Raw genomic sequence first — 15095 nt, forward strand, 5'->3', positions numbered from 1 at the left:
TTTAAAAAAATGCTCATTTTTAATGCATATTCCCAATATTACTCAGGTTATTTAAAAAAAAAGAAGGGGAAAATGGGTTACTAGGGGCTGTGGTAACTTTGTTTAATCACCTTTCTGTGGTAACTTTGTTTAATCACCTTTCTTGAAAGTTAAGCACTATCTTTTGTGATTCTTTAAAAAATGAAGCCTTAGCAATAAATACACAATGATTTTTTACGCCGTAGCGCTCTCATTTTGTTCAATAAACTTAAAATCTTAAAAGATTTATACTTTTTACCATAATATCACAATATTAAATGTTTTTTAAAACTTTAGTTACTGTAAAACTTCACTTCATATAAAGCAACGAGCAACGAGAAACGACCGGGTAAACTCCACTTTATCTATATTGTTTTTTTCGTTGCTTAAATTCACGATATTAAATAACGAAAAACGGCTAAGTAGTATTACAAGGGTTTTTCCGTCAAAACGGTAAAAATAATAAATGCACGAAAAAGAAAAAAATACTCTTAGTGTAACAATGTGTAAGTGTAAAAAAATACTCTTAGTGTAACAATGTGTATGTTACAGTATGGTACATCGATGTTTTTCGTGCATTTACCATTTTTACTGTTTTTACTGAAAAAGTTCACCTCTTTGTATCTATGTTATAATGTTAAAACCGTCAATAATTAAAATCGTTAAAATCGGCCGACACTACTTTAGTTTGAAGCCTAATCCGTTATTTAAAATCGACTTTTCAATTAACCGAGATTACTCTTAGTGATACGGCACATTTTTGTCCAGACAACATTTATAACACCAAATAAATATAATATTAGCAATATGTATTTAAATCATACTTATGTATTTATATCAATAGTTATTATAAATAACTATTATTTAAGAAACATGTGGTGTGGTTGCTATTAAATTAAAAATAAAATAGCTTATCTTTTAGTGGTTTAACATTTTACTATATAAAAACATAATAATACTATGTATTATTAATTTAGTAATATGTAAAATTATTTTATATTTGGTGTAGTAACTTTTTAAATTTGTCTTTTCATTTTAAATTCAAAGAAAAAATATATTTTTCATTAAAGGGTGTAAATAAAATTCATTTTGATGGTTACTAACATTTTATCAGTTTATGCTGGTGGATGATAAAGTTTTGTTTAGACTGAAAGGGACAAAAATCCAAACATATTTTTAAGTGTTTGGGTACATATATTTATATCGGTAAGTAATAAATATATTTTTACATTAAAAAAAACCCAATCTTTTAATCATGACATTTAAATTACTATAAAGTTAAATGACACATAAAAAAGCTAACATTTTTGCTTGATTCTTAATAACCATTAACAAAAGTTATTCAAAGTTTTTGATATTAAAAAATTGTTTAATTTTAAGAACAACTAAACTTGAGATAACATTTTAATTAGTATCTTTTTATCTCTAGTGTTTTTATAATTTATATATGACTTATTATAGATGTAATTAAATTTTTTTACTAGTACCTCGTAAAAAAAGACTGTTTTGTTTTTATAATTTGTAAATAATTTTTTATAAATTTATATAAAGTTTAGTATAGTTGTATAAAGATTTCAAGAATGAATTAGATTTAATAATGTTGAAAAATAATTTAATATTGATAGATTAAAAAATAAAATTATTACTGTGCAACAGTTATGTCTATTGGATAGCAATACGTCAAGTTCATTATTCAAGTGTCTGCATAAAATAGTTTTGAAAAAATTTATAATTATCATTTATGATTTAAATGATGATGATTTAAAATTAAACAATTAAAATTTTAAAATGCAAGACTATTTGGTTGAACTAATCTATAATATAAACTATAATATAACATTTATAATCTATAATATAATATATATATAATTATAATCTGTATATAATATTTTTAATATTGCTACTGGAGTTCCAGCAAAAACTTTGCTGGAATAAAATGTTTGTTGCTTTTGTTAAAGAAACACTTTTAAGAAAAAATTAATTTAAAAATTTCTTTTATTTCTAATCTGTTTTTTTTATAAACTCAACAATTGTTAAGATTATCAGTTTTTCACGCCTGAGTCATAAAAAGTCTGAACAAAACAGTTTTCTGATTCAAAAGTTCACCTTTTGAATCAGAAAACTGTTTTGTTTGTTCTTTTTGTCTACTTAATATATTCATACAGACTATTAAAAATCCTGTCTCCATCAATACTTTCTATAATCACTTTTTTATATGGTGCTTATAATCCAACAACTTGTTGCCAAAAATAATTGAGCCCTGTCTTTTAAGTATAGTAGAAACATTTTTTTTTGGGGGGGGGGAGGGAATTGGAATTCAGGTGTTTTAAAAAATGATGTTAACCTTCTTGGACATCACTAAGTGTTTTTAAAATGGTGAAATCTTTCTTAACATCACTAAATAATTTTGAATTTTGGCAACCTTGTTTGACGTCTCACAAGGTGTTTTTAAAAATGAGGATAATTTTCTTGGATGTCTCGAATTGTAAAAATTTTTGAAAGTTATGTCTGTATAAGAATTAAAAAGCCAGTCTAAAAGTTCATACTAATTCCATGCCTATGTGTATTAAAGTAATCTGGTGCTGGGATCATGATCATCATCAAAAAGAAGTCATTTAAGAATTATCAGAAGGTTATGAGAAAAAGAGTTGACGAAGAATAGATTAACTAATTTGTTATCTGTTTTTAATATTTAATTCAGTTTCATTCTAGTTTTATGATATAGAATATTTTTTATAGTATTTATTTTTTAAATAAACAATATTATTTTAGAAAATTTACCATGTCTAAAACATTTGGAAAGAAATATGTTTAAAAATGATTATCAGGTTAATATTTTTAATTTTTTAATTCTGTATATAATCTAATATTTATAATTATTCATTGTGTTATAAATTTTTAAATTTACTTCATATTCTGTACATATGAAATTTACTTCAAATTTTGTACATATGCATTAGGATATTGTCAGGGTCCATTTATATTCCCTATAACATTTTAAAGTTACGTTACATATTGTAGCGAAAACGAGATTTGTTACATTACATGCAAAATGTCCGTTATTTTTATGTAACCAAGAGGTAACATTTTACGTAACACTGTAACGTAACGCTATGCACAAAATGTCCGTTATTTTTATATAACTGAGATATAACATATTACGTAGCAACACGTAACATTTTGACCTAATGAGACATAACATTGCAACCTATGGTATCTTTCTAATTAAATGTTTTTTTTTAGGATACATATATATATATATATATATATATATATATATATATATATATATATATATATATATATATATATATATATATATATATATATATATATATATATATATATATATATATATATATATATATATATATATATATATATATATATATATATATATATATATATATATATAGGGAGAGAGAGAAATTTAGATTTAAAGAAATGACTTAGTGAAAGAGAGAAATCAAGCTGGTAAGATAGATTATAGAGTGTTGACAGATATTGCACCACATGTTAGAATGTTGCAAATTATACAAATAATTATCTAAAGCTAATTAACATATTCTACGTAAATATGTCATAAAAAATGCTGACATTTTGTATACATTTTTGTTTGTGGGTTTATAAAAACTCATGAAATATTATGCTTGTATTATTCACCATAATTAATGCATTATTAAATACTGTATTATTAACGCATTATTAGGTACCGTAACTCATGAGTTACAGTATTTAACAATATTGTTTTATTAGCAATATTATTTAAGTATTTGATTATTTATGTATTTGATTTTTGAAAACGCATTAACACGCTTTTCAAAACTTTTGTAATTAAAAAGGTTTTTAAAAACAATTAATCCACGCTTGTGGGTTAGTTTAAAAAAATACTTTTTAAAGGTTTAAATGTAATGTAATGAAAAATATAAAAAAAGTACCTTTTAAAAAGTACCTTTAAAAGTTAAAATAACTTACGATACTTAAGCAATCTAAGCTTATTACCTTTAAAAGTATAACCAATCGGGACATAACATAACATAAAACATTTAAGAATTAAAATGTAATCAAAATATGTCACAAATATAAATTTTTTTACATTATGTCTTTTTTTTTAAGGTGTAACAAATTAAGATGTAACATAACGTTAAAAAAATCTATGTTTGAGACGTATTTTAGTTATGTCTCAAATCTAGAATTAGTTACGTTACGTTACATCTTAATTGGTTACACTTTATAAAGTTAAAAAAAAAACATTTGAGACATGATGTTGCGTATTGAGACTATTTTTTTTTTCGTGACAAAATAACTAATTGAGATAAAGCTATTTTACAATAAAAATAAAATATAAGATAGTATTTAATAATACAGCAATGATTTACTGCATTATTAAGTTTATTTACTTAATATTTAATTAAAAATTAGAGAATGTAACTTTGTTACCAATTGTCAATTAGTTATCTGCTTACTAATGATTCAACACAGGCTGCATTTAGCTTCATTCTTATATCTCATGTTCTCGATCTGAAGCAATTTTGAATGTGAGTTTAGAAGTAAAGTTCGTTATTATTTATTTTTATTTATCGTTATCATTATTTTATTATTTATAGGAAAAAGTTCTAAAAATTTTTTGCCCCTCAACTTTGATATCTCATTAAAGGGGTCCTAAAGCGCCAAGACTGTGTTCATGTCTTAAATAAACCTTAGAAAATAAGTTTAGAGTTAATTAAACTTACCTAAACCAATTATTTATTGAGATATTAACAAAAAAAATTTCAGCTGTTTTGTAACTTCGCCATCTTATTTTTATTTCTAAATCTAATATTAGGCTTACGATTATGTTTAGTTTTCTCTCGTAAAATATCTGGTTTGTTTAATGAATGGTGTGTTCACTGTATAGGTTTTTTTTTTAAATTTAATTTATGGTCAAGCTTGGGTTTTCCCTTAATTTGCGGTTATAATAAAACGTTTTTGCTGCATTTCAGTTTATGAAGCGTTTCAGTTCTCAGATGTCATTTTTGACAAAATGATAAGTGTAACTAAACTTGGATCTGACTTTGCTTAAAGAACCACTTTTATTTAAAAAATTTTGTTTTCACAGACAAATTTATTTTTGTATTTTATTATTACCAAAAAAATTTTTTGTTTGTTTTTAGATTTTATTAGAGCGACTTGTTTTTAACAACTCAAAGATTTAATCTCTCCGTTAAACTAATGGAGTTTAATGGAGAGATTAAGCTTTTTATAGTTATAAAAATTCTATTAATAACAGCAAGTCATCATTGAAATTTTTTTTTTTTTTATTATACCTGACATGAAAAAAAGGAAACCCCAAACAATAAAATATAGTTTCAACTTTAACTTTATTTTTTATTAATGTCAAAGATAAGCGCTTTAATCAACCAGATTTTTTTTTGAAAGAAAAAATCTGGTTGGAAGTTCAATTTTGAATACACTTAATCAAGTTTTTGTCCTGTATTTGTTAAATTTATGTTGTTCATCAAAGGTGTTTGTCAATAGTATTTTTTAAGTAGTTTTCCAATACCTTATTTTGGTGTCTTGGCAAGGCACCAAAATAGGGTATTGGAAAATTATCTTGCTAAATAATAAAATACAGACTCGGTTTATTATTTACACCAATGGTACTATAATAAGCATTCAAAAATGTTGTTTAATTTAAAATGTCAATATATATAAAAGATATAAAAGTTTTATTTGGAAGCTATTTAAACATAATAATCTTTCTGAGTCAACATTAATTTGTATTTCTTGTGAAAAAAATTTCATAAGAGAAGTCTTTCTATAAGCTGAGCATATTAGTTGTTGTAGTTTGGTGAATAGGCAAGATAAATTTGACTATTAAAACTATCATCAAGGAAATTGCATCATGGCCAAACAACACCTAACTTCATAGTATTAATTATTATTAAACCTAGGCTGTTATTATTATTAAACCAGACAAAGGCTGAGAAAACCAAAATTAGTTACACAAGCTAGAGTTTGTGTAACTAATTCTGGTTTTGACAGCCTACATTACAATTTACAATTTAATTCATAGTAAATTAATCTAGAATAATTTTTAAATCATTGTTAATCATTTTAAATTTGTTGTTTTAAGGTTTTCAGCTACTAAACACTTATTCAATTTTGATGCAATCTCTCTAAACAACAAATGGGACAAATTTCAATTGATGTTAACTAAAGAAAACCAATCGCATATTATATATATAATTGAATCCTGGTTTGATGAGTTTGTTATTTTTTTTGCATAGCTACATTAGTTACAACAAAAATCAAATCGAATGAGTAAAGGTGTAATGATTTGCATAAGAAAAGATTTACATAAGAAAAGAATCACAAGAAATACATTTCTATATGTTATTCACCTCCCCAAGGCCTAGAGGACCACTATAGTTAAGTAGGCGACTTTTTTTTTGTGGTCTCAATTCTTTAACTCGGAAACACGAACCTTGACAAACAAGGCCGCTGTGTAGAGAAACAAGTTGAGCATGGCACTATCAGGTATATGGTGAGGATCAAACTCGGAACTTCTTGCTTATGAAGTGTGTGCTCTACCACTATACCACATTTGGAACAAACAAATAACTCTACATTTAAATCTAAATGTTGTGAAATCAAACTTAAAGCAGAAAATATCCTTATTGGTGTATGTACAAACCCTTGCACTCAAATCACCAAGTAAAAATTGGAAATAATAATTCCATAAGAACCACTACCCACCTATTTAAACCACAATGCTTTTCAAGTATTTTAATAACAGGTGATTTCAACTGCTGTGACATTAACGGTCAAGTTGTTTATGTCAATCTAGAATGGAATATTTAGATATTCTCAATTCAAATTATTTAGTACAATCAGTTCTAGAATCCTTAATAACAACATCTTTGATCTGATAATCAGAAATGATCTAAATAAAATATACACAATTAATACGGTCCAATATCATTCAATTTTTACCTGGGACTTAAAGCTAAAAGACTAAATAGACTAAACACCTACACCATACAAAAATTGTTAAAACGCATCAAAAAGGTAACTATTCGAATCTAAACAAAGCATTTAACAGCACTAACTGCCACAAACCACTTAATAATAAAATGGTGTTTTATTATTAAGTCAAAATCTAGAATTTATTATAAAAGTTTATAAAAATATAATCAGTATTCATATACCAAAAATTTATTTAAATTCTAATAAAATAAACAAAAAATCTGCCGATCGGCACATTATCAAAAAAGCAGCTAGTTAAAAGAAAAAAAAATATTTTCTTATGAAGTCAGCTTCTGATTTGTATCATAAAAATAAATGACAAATAAAGAAAATTATAACGGAATCAATAAACAAAAATGTAAATCACCAAGAACATATAATAAACACACTTTAAATCCATCAGTAATCTTTTCACAATCTAATGTCTAAATAAAACTAGATTTCTTAGACAAAAACTAATCATCTGGAATCAGATATTTAAATTTAGATAACCTACACACTGTAGAACAACTTCTATGTTCTTCTATGTTCTAGGGTTCACTAAACACAATTAAGTAGTCATAAATTTACTTGAATGAATAGATATAATCACCAATTGTTTTAAACAGAGGATTTTATGATTAATTATGATTGGTTTACCTTGACTTTACTAAAGCATTTAATACAGTAGATCATAAACTTTTAGTAAAAGTTTAGTGTGATACTCGACAACATACACAATTTGAAAAGCTTTATCAAATTAAATCAAGCCATGAGCTTTATGAATGAGTTGCTTAGATTGTAGTTGATCTTTGAACAAGTTACTTATTAAAGGTTGTGGCCATCAAATACATTCTTTAACATTTTTTTTATTGAACTATTAAAATTTAAAATTATGTATTATTAAAATGTAAAAACTCCTTTGGTAAGTCAAGTTGTCTCTCAATGCTGAACTGAAAATTGGTCTTGTATAAAGTGCATCAACAGACCAAATAGTTTATGATAACCACCAAAGTAGCAAATGTGTTTATTTTTTTTTATGGGTTATTTGTACTTATTTGTTTAGATTAAAAATTTATTTTTTTTCTCCAGCCTCTAGCAAATAAAGTTCAACATAATCTATTCCTCAAATATTGGGTTGCATTCTAAATGCAGTACTTTTAGGTTGAGTACTTAAAAACCATCAAAAATTTTAATTTCATTTTTTTAAGTTCACTTTCTGTTTTTATTTAAATCAGATTTTTTTTTTTCTTTAATTTAAGTTATATTCCTTTACATTTTAACTTTATTTGTTTATAAGTATAATAAGAACGAATAAAAAAAAATTAAAACTTTAGAATAAAAAAAGAAAAAATGAAATTAAAAAAAATATATATCATTTAGGAATGGTTTGTTCAAGAGTATTTTTGAAAATTGTTCCCTGTTGCTTTGCATTTCAACATTGAACAACATTCAAAATTCCTGTACCAAAATTAGAAAAGTATCTTGAGGAATTTAGTTTTCTGAATCTCTCATTTTCACTTTCTTTCTAACCACCATTAAGATTTTTATATTCAGTCTATAAATGTTGCATAACTACCTAATTACCAGCATTAAACATGATGCTTTTTATGTGATTAGTAATTGTGTGAAATCTCCTTAGGAATTATATTGTAGTTTTAAAAAAAAAATTATTTTTTATAGTTGTTTTTTATGTTGTTAATTTTTTTTTCATTTTTAATGGTTTTTAGGGTGGTTCTTTTGTTGAATTGTTTGCTGTTGTTGGTAAAGATCCACTTTCAAAATTAAAAGTTTCGTCATCATCAGGTGTAACCAAAGAGTTTTGCAATGAAATTCGATCATACCTAATTAATATTGAAGGTGAGTCAGCGACAACACATATATCATTCCCAAAGAGTAGCAAACAAAGTCTTCATGCAACTCAACAATATCTGGTGTTTCAACTTTTTATTTACAGTAAAAGATCTCTATTTGTAGAAATCACAATACTCAATCAACTAAGTTGTAAGAAAAGAATTATCTTTTCAAGCAATAATCGAGAGGTAGTTATTACACCACTTTATGCAAAGTTGCCGCTTTCTTTTGTAAAAGCTAATTCATGGTGCAATTTATGTTTTGACCTTGAAAAAATTGTCATGAGTTCATTTGAAGGATCAAGATTTTCAGTTATTGATAGCATAGTTTTATCAGCAAATTGTAGACTAAAAAGATTATTCACATTAAAAGAAAGACCAGATTGCACTGAAGATATGCCTAAGAATATCAGTTTACCAGATGACATTGATATTTTCACACAGGTATTTTTCCAAATCAATCTTTTATTTATTTTAAATGTTTAATTCCAAAAAAAAATGTTCAATTCTATTAAACATTTTGTATGTTTAGGTTATTGATTCCATGTAATATTTTGTATGTTTAGGTTATTGATTCCTTATAATAAATTGTGTGTTTAGGTTAATGATTCAATGTAATATTTTGTGTGCTTAGGTTATTGTTTCCATATAAAATATTGTATGTTTTGGTTATTAATTTCATGTAATATATTGTATGTTTAGGTTATTGATTCTTTCAGTTTTATTGAAAGCAACACAAAGTTAAATAGTTCAGTAAAAAAAAATTTGCATATCAATATATCAAACTCTCATCTTGCATTTGGTTATCGAATCCGTAATCAAAGTGAGTCTACTGCAGGTGAAATTTTTACAGATCGACAAGTTAAAACCTCAAACATTCGTAATCAAAGTATAGGAAGTCTTACTGAACATCCATTAAAAGCCTTTGCTCTTGATGTTTCTGGAATAAATCAAACAAAAAAAGTTAGTGCTCCAGAAGAAAACAAAGAAACTGCTTATTCTAATAATATTGTTTCTTCTACAAAGTTGTTTATTCAACCTAGACCTCCAAAGGAGGTTGCTGGGAAAGTTCGTAGACCACGTGTAAAAAGTGCTGATCTGTCTGCTGCCACAAAGGCAAAAAATCCTCTACCTGCATTGTCAAAAAGTGCAGACAGTAGGTCAAGAGGAGAATCTAGTTGTAATTCAGAAAATGGTATGTTAAATGCAGTACAAAAGTTCAAAATACCATCCAATTCAGTCTCATTATTTAATAACGAGTTAAAATCTTCTGAAAATACTTTAAACAAACAATTTCGTAGCAAATCATTAACTATACTTCCAGATATTAAAAAGAGTGTTTCTCAGACAAAAGAACATTCTTTTTCCACTTTGTTAATAGCAGATGATATTTTTGAAAATGACTACCTTCAGAAGTGTTTAAAAAGCAACTGTAATGATGCATTGACTCATAGTAGTTGTAGCAATAGCACAAACAGTGATTTACTTTATTCGTCGAGACCACATTCTATTTCAACACAAAGAAGTCATAAAAATAGTGAGACCTGTTTAGAAAATACAGCAGAGTGTGCAATCCAAAAGTCTTCTAAGAACTCTATAATGTTTTCAAAAGAAAATAATTTATCTACTCAAGTTGTCTGCTCAGTAGATAAAAATACTAATGACACTAACATATCTAACAAACACAACAGTTCAGAAGATTTAAACAGTTCAGAAGATTTAAAGAATACAAATAAAAATATAAATGTTAATAAAATCCAAATATCAAATAATTCAAATATTCTTGATTTGAGTGAAGAAAATTTAGTTTTACACAACAGTAGATTTGAAACTGAAGAAGAAAATGAAAAACTAAACAAAACTTACAATGTTGCTCAGTTAACTAATCAAGTTGATGATAAAAATCAAGCAACTTCAGAAGAAATATTGCCAGGAAATCTAAATGTAGAACATAAAGATTCTAAGCTGCAAAGAAAAGTTGACAAATTACCAAAATATAATCCTGTTAGAGAGTCATATGAATCTGAAACAATGTCATGGTTAAATTCTTCTATAAATAAATCTTCTCAGTTTCCTATAAAAACAGACTGGTCTCCAAAACAAATGCTTAGAAAAAAACTTGAAGAACATCTCGGATCATTTTTTCAAACAAGTAAAGAAGTAGACTCTGATGATGGTTTTTCTGATGATAGTGATGATACAACTTTTGCGGAGCGCCCTCTAATGTGCAACCATCGGTATCAAGACGAAATAAAAAGTCTTGATTTATCAGCTGCTATGCCAGATACTCCTCAAGTTGGTGAACAATCAAGGTAAATTTTTGCTCTTTTTTTGTTTATTTTTGACATTTTAAAGGTAAAGCATAAGACCACTTTCAAAATAAATTACTAACACATTAAAAAACAATAATAGTATTTTAATCATGTAATAATAGTAGTTGTCAAAAAACATGAAAAAGAGAAAGTTATAATTTATTAAAATGTCATCGAAATAATTTGAAATCAGAAAAAAATCTTCCACATTCATGAAGAAAATCCATCATGGAACTGCAAACAAGTCTCAAAATCTCTAGAATAACTATATCTAATCTAATATTGGAAGTGTTATAAAATGATATAAGAAGACTTTATACATCAAAGGAGCTAAATGATCAGGAAGAAAAAAATAAAAAAAATAAATAAATATATGGTTAATAAGATTGTTGTTCTTTTGAAAGAAATCCAGGCTTGTCTAACAGAGAAAGAGATAAAAAGTAAAAAATTTCTGATTTTTTGGTAAGGAAAATAAAGAAATACTACAATTAGTATTTACGATTAATTAAATACACAGAGTGTTCTAGCAAACAAAATTCCCTGCCAAACCACAAGCAAGAAAACTTTACACCCAAGTTTTGACAAAATTGAATTGTTGCATTTTAATTGATGACAAGACTTTCATAAAATGTGACTTTAGTCAACTTTCTGGTGACAAATATTATGCTTCACTTGTTTGTAGCAGCGTAAGCAACAAGTATAAATACAAACTTGTGGACAAATATGGCAAAAAATTGCTCTTATGGCAAGTAATTTGTAGTTATGGAAAAAAGAGTAGAGATTTTGTGACATCACAAATTTATATATAAATGTGCCTTCAAAAGCGACTTTTGCCACTCATTCAGTCACATACTAGACCTTGTACTTAACCACATACTTAACGCTAAAAGAACTTTAGAGTGGTATAAATTGAGAAAGGTTAATTTTGTACCAAAAAAGATTTACACTGCTAGAAGTAGTTTTAATAATCTTTTTACTCCTTTTTTTAAATCTGCTCCGTAATTTTCTACTTTTATACTCCATACTAGTCCTTAGTAGTTCATAATATTATTTTTGATAAATATTTATTTAAATGTTTATTTTTATAACTAAAACATTTATTTTCCTTCTAGAAACACTTTTGTATTTAATATTTTTGCATGACATTAGCACTTCTAGGTTTATTTCTAGTTGAAAGATAAAATTGTCATTAACACTCTTAAAATGTTCAGAGTTGCCTTAATTATAACACTTTAGGAATAAATTTTTATTAACCAAAGATGGTTTAACTATGAAAACATTTATGATTGGATTAATACAAACTGACAATCATACTATACTTTTAACCATAATTTGACTTAAATGATGGTACTGTTATTGGAAATAAATTTGTTTTTGCAAAGCTACCCTTTTGTTCCAATCAAAACAACTGGCTCCCCAATTTGGAACACTTTGATTCCTTAATCAGAACAGGTTGTTTTTGAAAAAAAAAACATTAAAATCAACAAAAATTGATTTAAAATGATTTTTATCTTTACAGTGAAAATTTAAACATTTCATTTAAAGTTTATAATAGGATTAATATTACCCTGACAAACTGAAAGTCTACAAACAAAAAACTGTGTTAAAGCTTCAACTTTCATGACATTCTCTTAATTTATTGATTAAAAATCACTAAGTAAAGTATTATTTTTAAGGTTTATGGTTGGTAATAAGTATTTTTAAATTGTGCTTGAACTATTTCTACAACCCTTTGATTTTATTACTGATTAAGTAAGGAATACTTTATAGTTCCAATCAGGGAAACTATGGACTATTTTGTTATATCACTTCATCACCATGCTCGCAGCAATTTATAAGATAAGTTTATATTGTTATTTTGCATTTTAAATCCCATCGAATTAAACATAAAAAATCGTATAAACTTAGCAGTATAGTTTACCCAGCGCAATCAATATAGCGTGAACACAAAATTAGATCACTGAAAAAAAATTACGCAAAAAAAATTTTAAATCAATGGTGCACATGCTTTTTTTTGAGGAATAACTTTCAAAATGTGTCTAAACATAGAAAATAAGGCGTTTTACTAAAAAAATGCAAAATATAGCCATAATTCATTTTTTTCAAAAATAAATGCAAGTGTTCCAATTAAGGCGCTGCACAGTGGAAAATAAAGGTCTGTTTTGGATCAAAAATCAATAACTTTTTTGTTACTATAGATTAAGTGTTGAAATTTTGGATAAATGTAAAGTAGTATATGACGCTTATAAAGAAATATATTTTATAAAAAAAAATTTTAGTATAAAATTTGTAAATAAAAATCAAAAAATTCAAAATTTTAGTATTTTATTTTATTTTTAAATAAACATGTGCTTTTTAGTTATATGAAAAAAACTTTGAAAGTATTCGAAACAGCAAAAAATACATAAAATGCTTATTTAGTTGGAAAATGTATTCATACTAAAAAAATATATATAAAAAACATTTATATGAGCTTGGCTAAACTCTAGACTAAAAACAAACACATACTTTTTGAACTTTTTAAAAATCATTTTCTTTTTTTTTTTTTGTGCATCTTCTGAAAGTTGACCAATAGGCAATACTGTAAAATGTTTTATGATATTTTCTCCGCGAAGTAAAGTTTTGTGTACTGAAAATGGCATATATTTCAAGGTATAATTACTCACATAAATGTGGGCAGTTTCTGCAGCATATGTACCAAAACTTTCTGCATTTATCATAACACCTAAGGAGAGAGCTTGTAGAATTATGTAAAGTCACTTAATCAAATTTTTATTTACTCCAGCGATTTCAGGAGAGCAGCTTGCATTGTAAAAAAATTTCCTTGCAGTATTACCATGATTGGTACTTACTTGTTTCGGTTTGTTAACCCTAGTTAACCCTAGCTACTCACGAAAACGTTTCTGTACCAAGGTCTCTTTTTTTTCTCTATAATATATATATCTTTATACATATATATATTTATACATATATATATATATATATATATATTTATACATATATATATATATATATATATATATATATATATATATATATATATATATATATATATATATATATATATATATATATATATATATATTATGTAAATATGTTTAGGAGCAAAAATCAAGACCTCAATAATAACTCAAGTAAGTATAAACATTTTGCTCGTTTCTTGTTTTTATTAATATAATGGTGGCCATCTTTTTCTAAGAAATTTTAAATTTTTGGTTGGCTAATCTGGTTGTATTTTTAAAAACTATAATTTCAGTTTTGGGACGAAAAGATGAAGAATTCTTGGATCTTTTGTTTGATCCGGTACTAAATTGCTACTATGATCCGAAGACGGAGAAATATTATGAGTTATCATAATGTTTTAATTTATTATAATCAATGTTTAATTTATGAATTAATTTATTTTAATGATTTTACTACCATTTTTTCATAGTTATCCATATACAATAGAAAGTTTTAGTTTTATAGTGTTTGATTTGTTTGAAATGGTTAACGTTTTCTAATGTTTAAATGTTTAAAATCATATTTGTAAATAAAATAGTTTTTGCACAATTGAAAAATTTATAAAGATTTTATAATGTTGTATATATTTTAACTGTATTTAAAGTATTTATTAATGAAGGACTAGAAAATAAAAATGCTTTTTTTTTTTGTGCAAAAATTAGTTAAAAATTATAAAGGGTACATAAGATAAGGGCATTGGCAAAACTCTGCCTATTCTCTAGCTCATTAAAACTCTACTGACAATATGAAAGTATAAATATTATAAAGACTGACGCCATACTTTTGAAAAAATCCTGCTTTAGGGAAGAACGGGGTACAAGAGGCCTCTCAGATGAAACAGACCCCAATCTCTTGCTTAGGTAATAGTTATTACAAACGTAACTGTAAAATACTGTGTAGATCATAATGATTTGCGATCAAA

General features: G+C 25.7%; 1 protein-coding gene across 1 annotated transcript; it reads left to right on the forward strand.

The window, feature by feature from the left end:
* Positions 1-996: 996 nt before the first annotated feature.
* Positions 997-14808, forward strand: LOC100203183 (protein CFAP20DC). Its single transcript, XM_065790591.1, has 6 exons — positions 997-1224; positions 2791-2846; positions 8736-9302; positions 9561-11170; positions 14273-14304; positions 14427-14808. The coding sequence occupies exons 2-6, from the start codon at positions 2826-2828 to the stop codon at positions 14525-14527; spliced, it is 2331 nt and encodes a 776-aa protein (XP_065646663.1). The 5' UTR covers positions 997-1224; positions 2791-2825; the 3' UTR covers positions 14528-14808.
* Positions 14809-15095: the final 287 nt, after the last annotated feature.

The sequence above is a fragment of the Hydra vulgaris genome, chromosome 02 (genome assembly GCF_038396675.1).
Source record: "Hydra vulgaris chromosome 02, alternate assembly HydraT2T_AEP".
Taxonomy (NCBI): Eukaryota; Metazoa; Cnidaria; class Hydrozoa; order Anthoathecata; family Hydridae; genus Hydra; species Hydra vulgaris.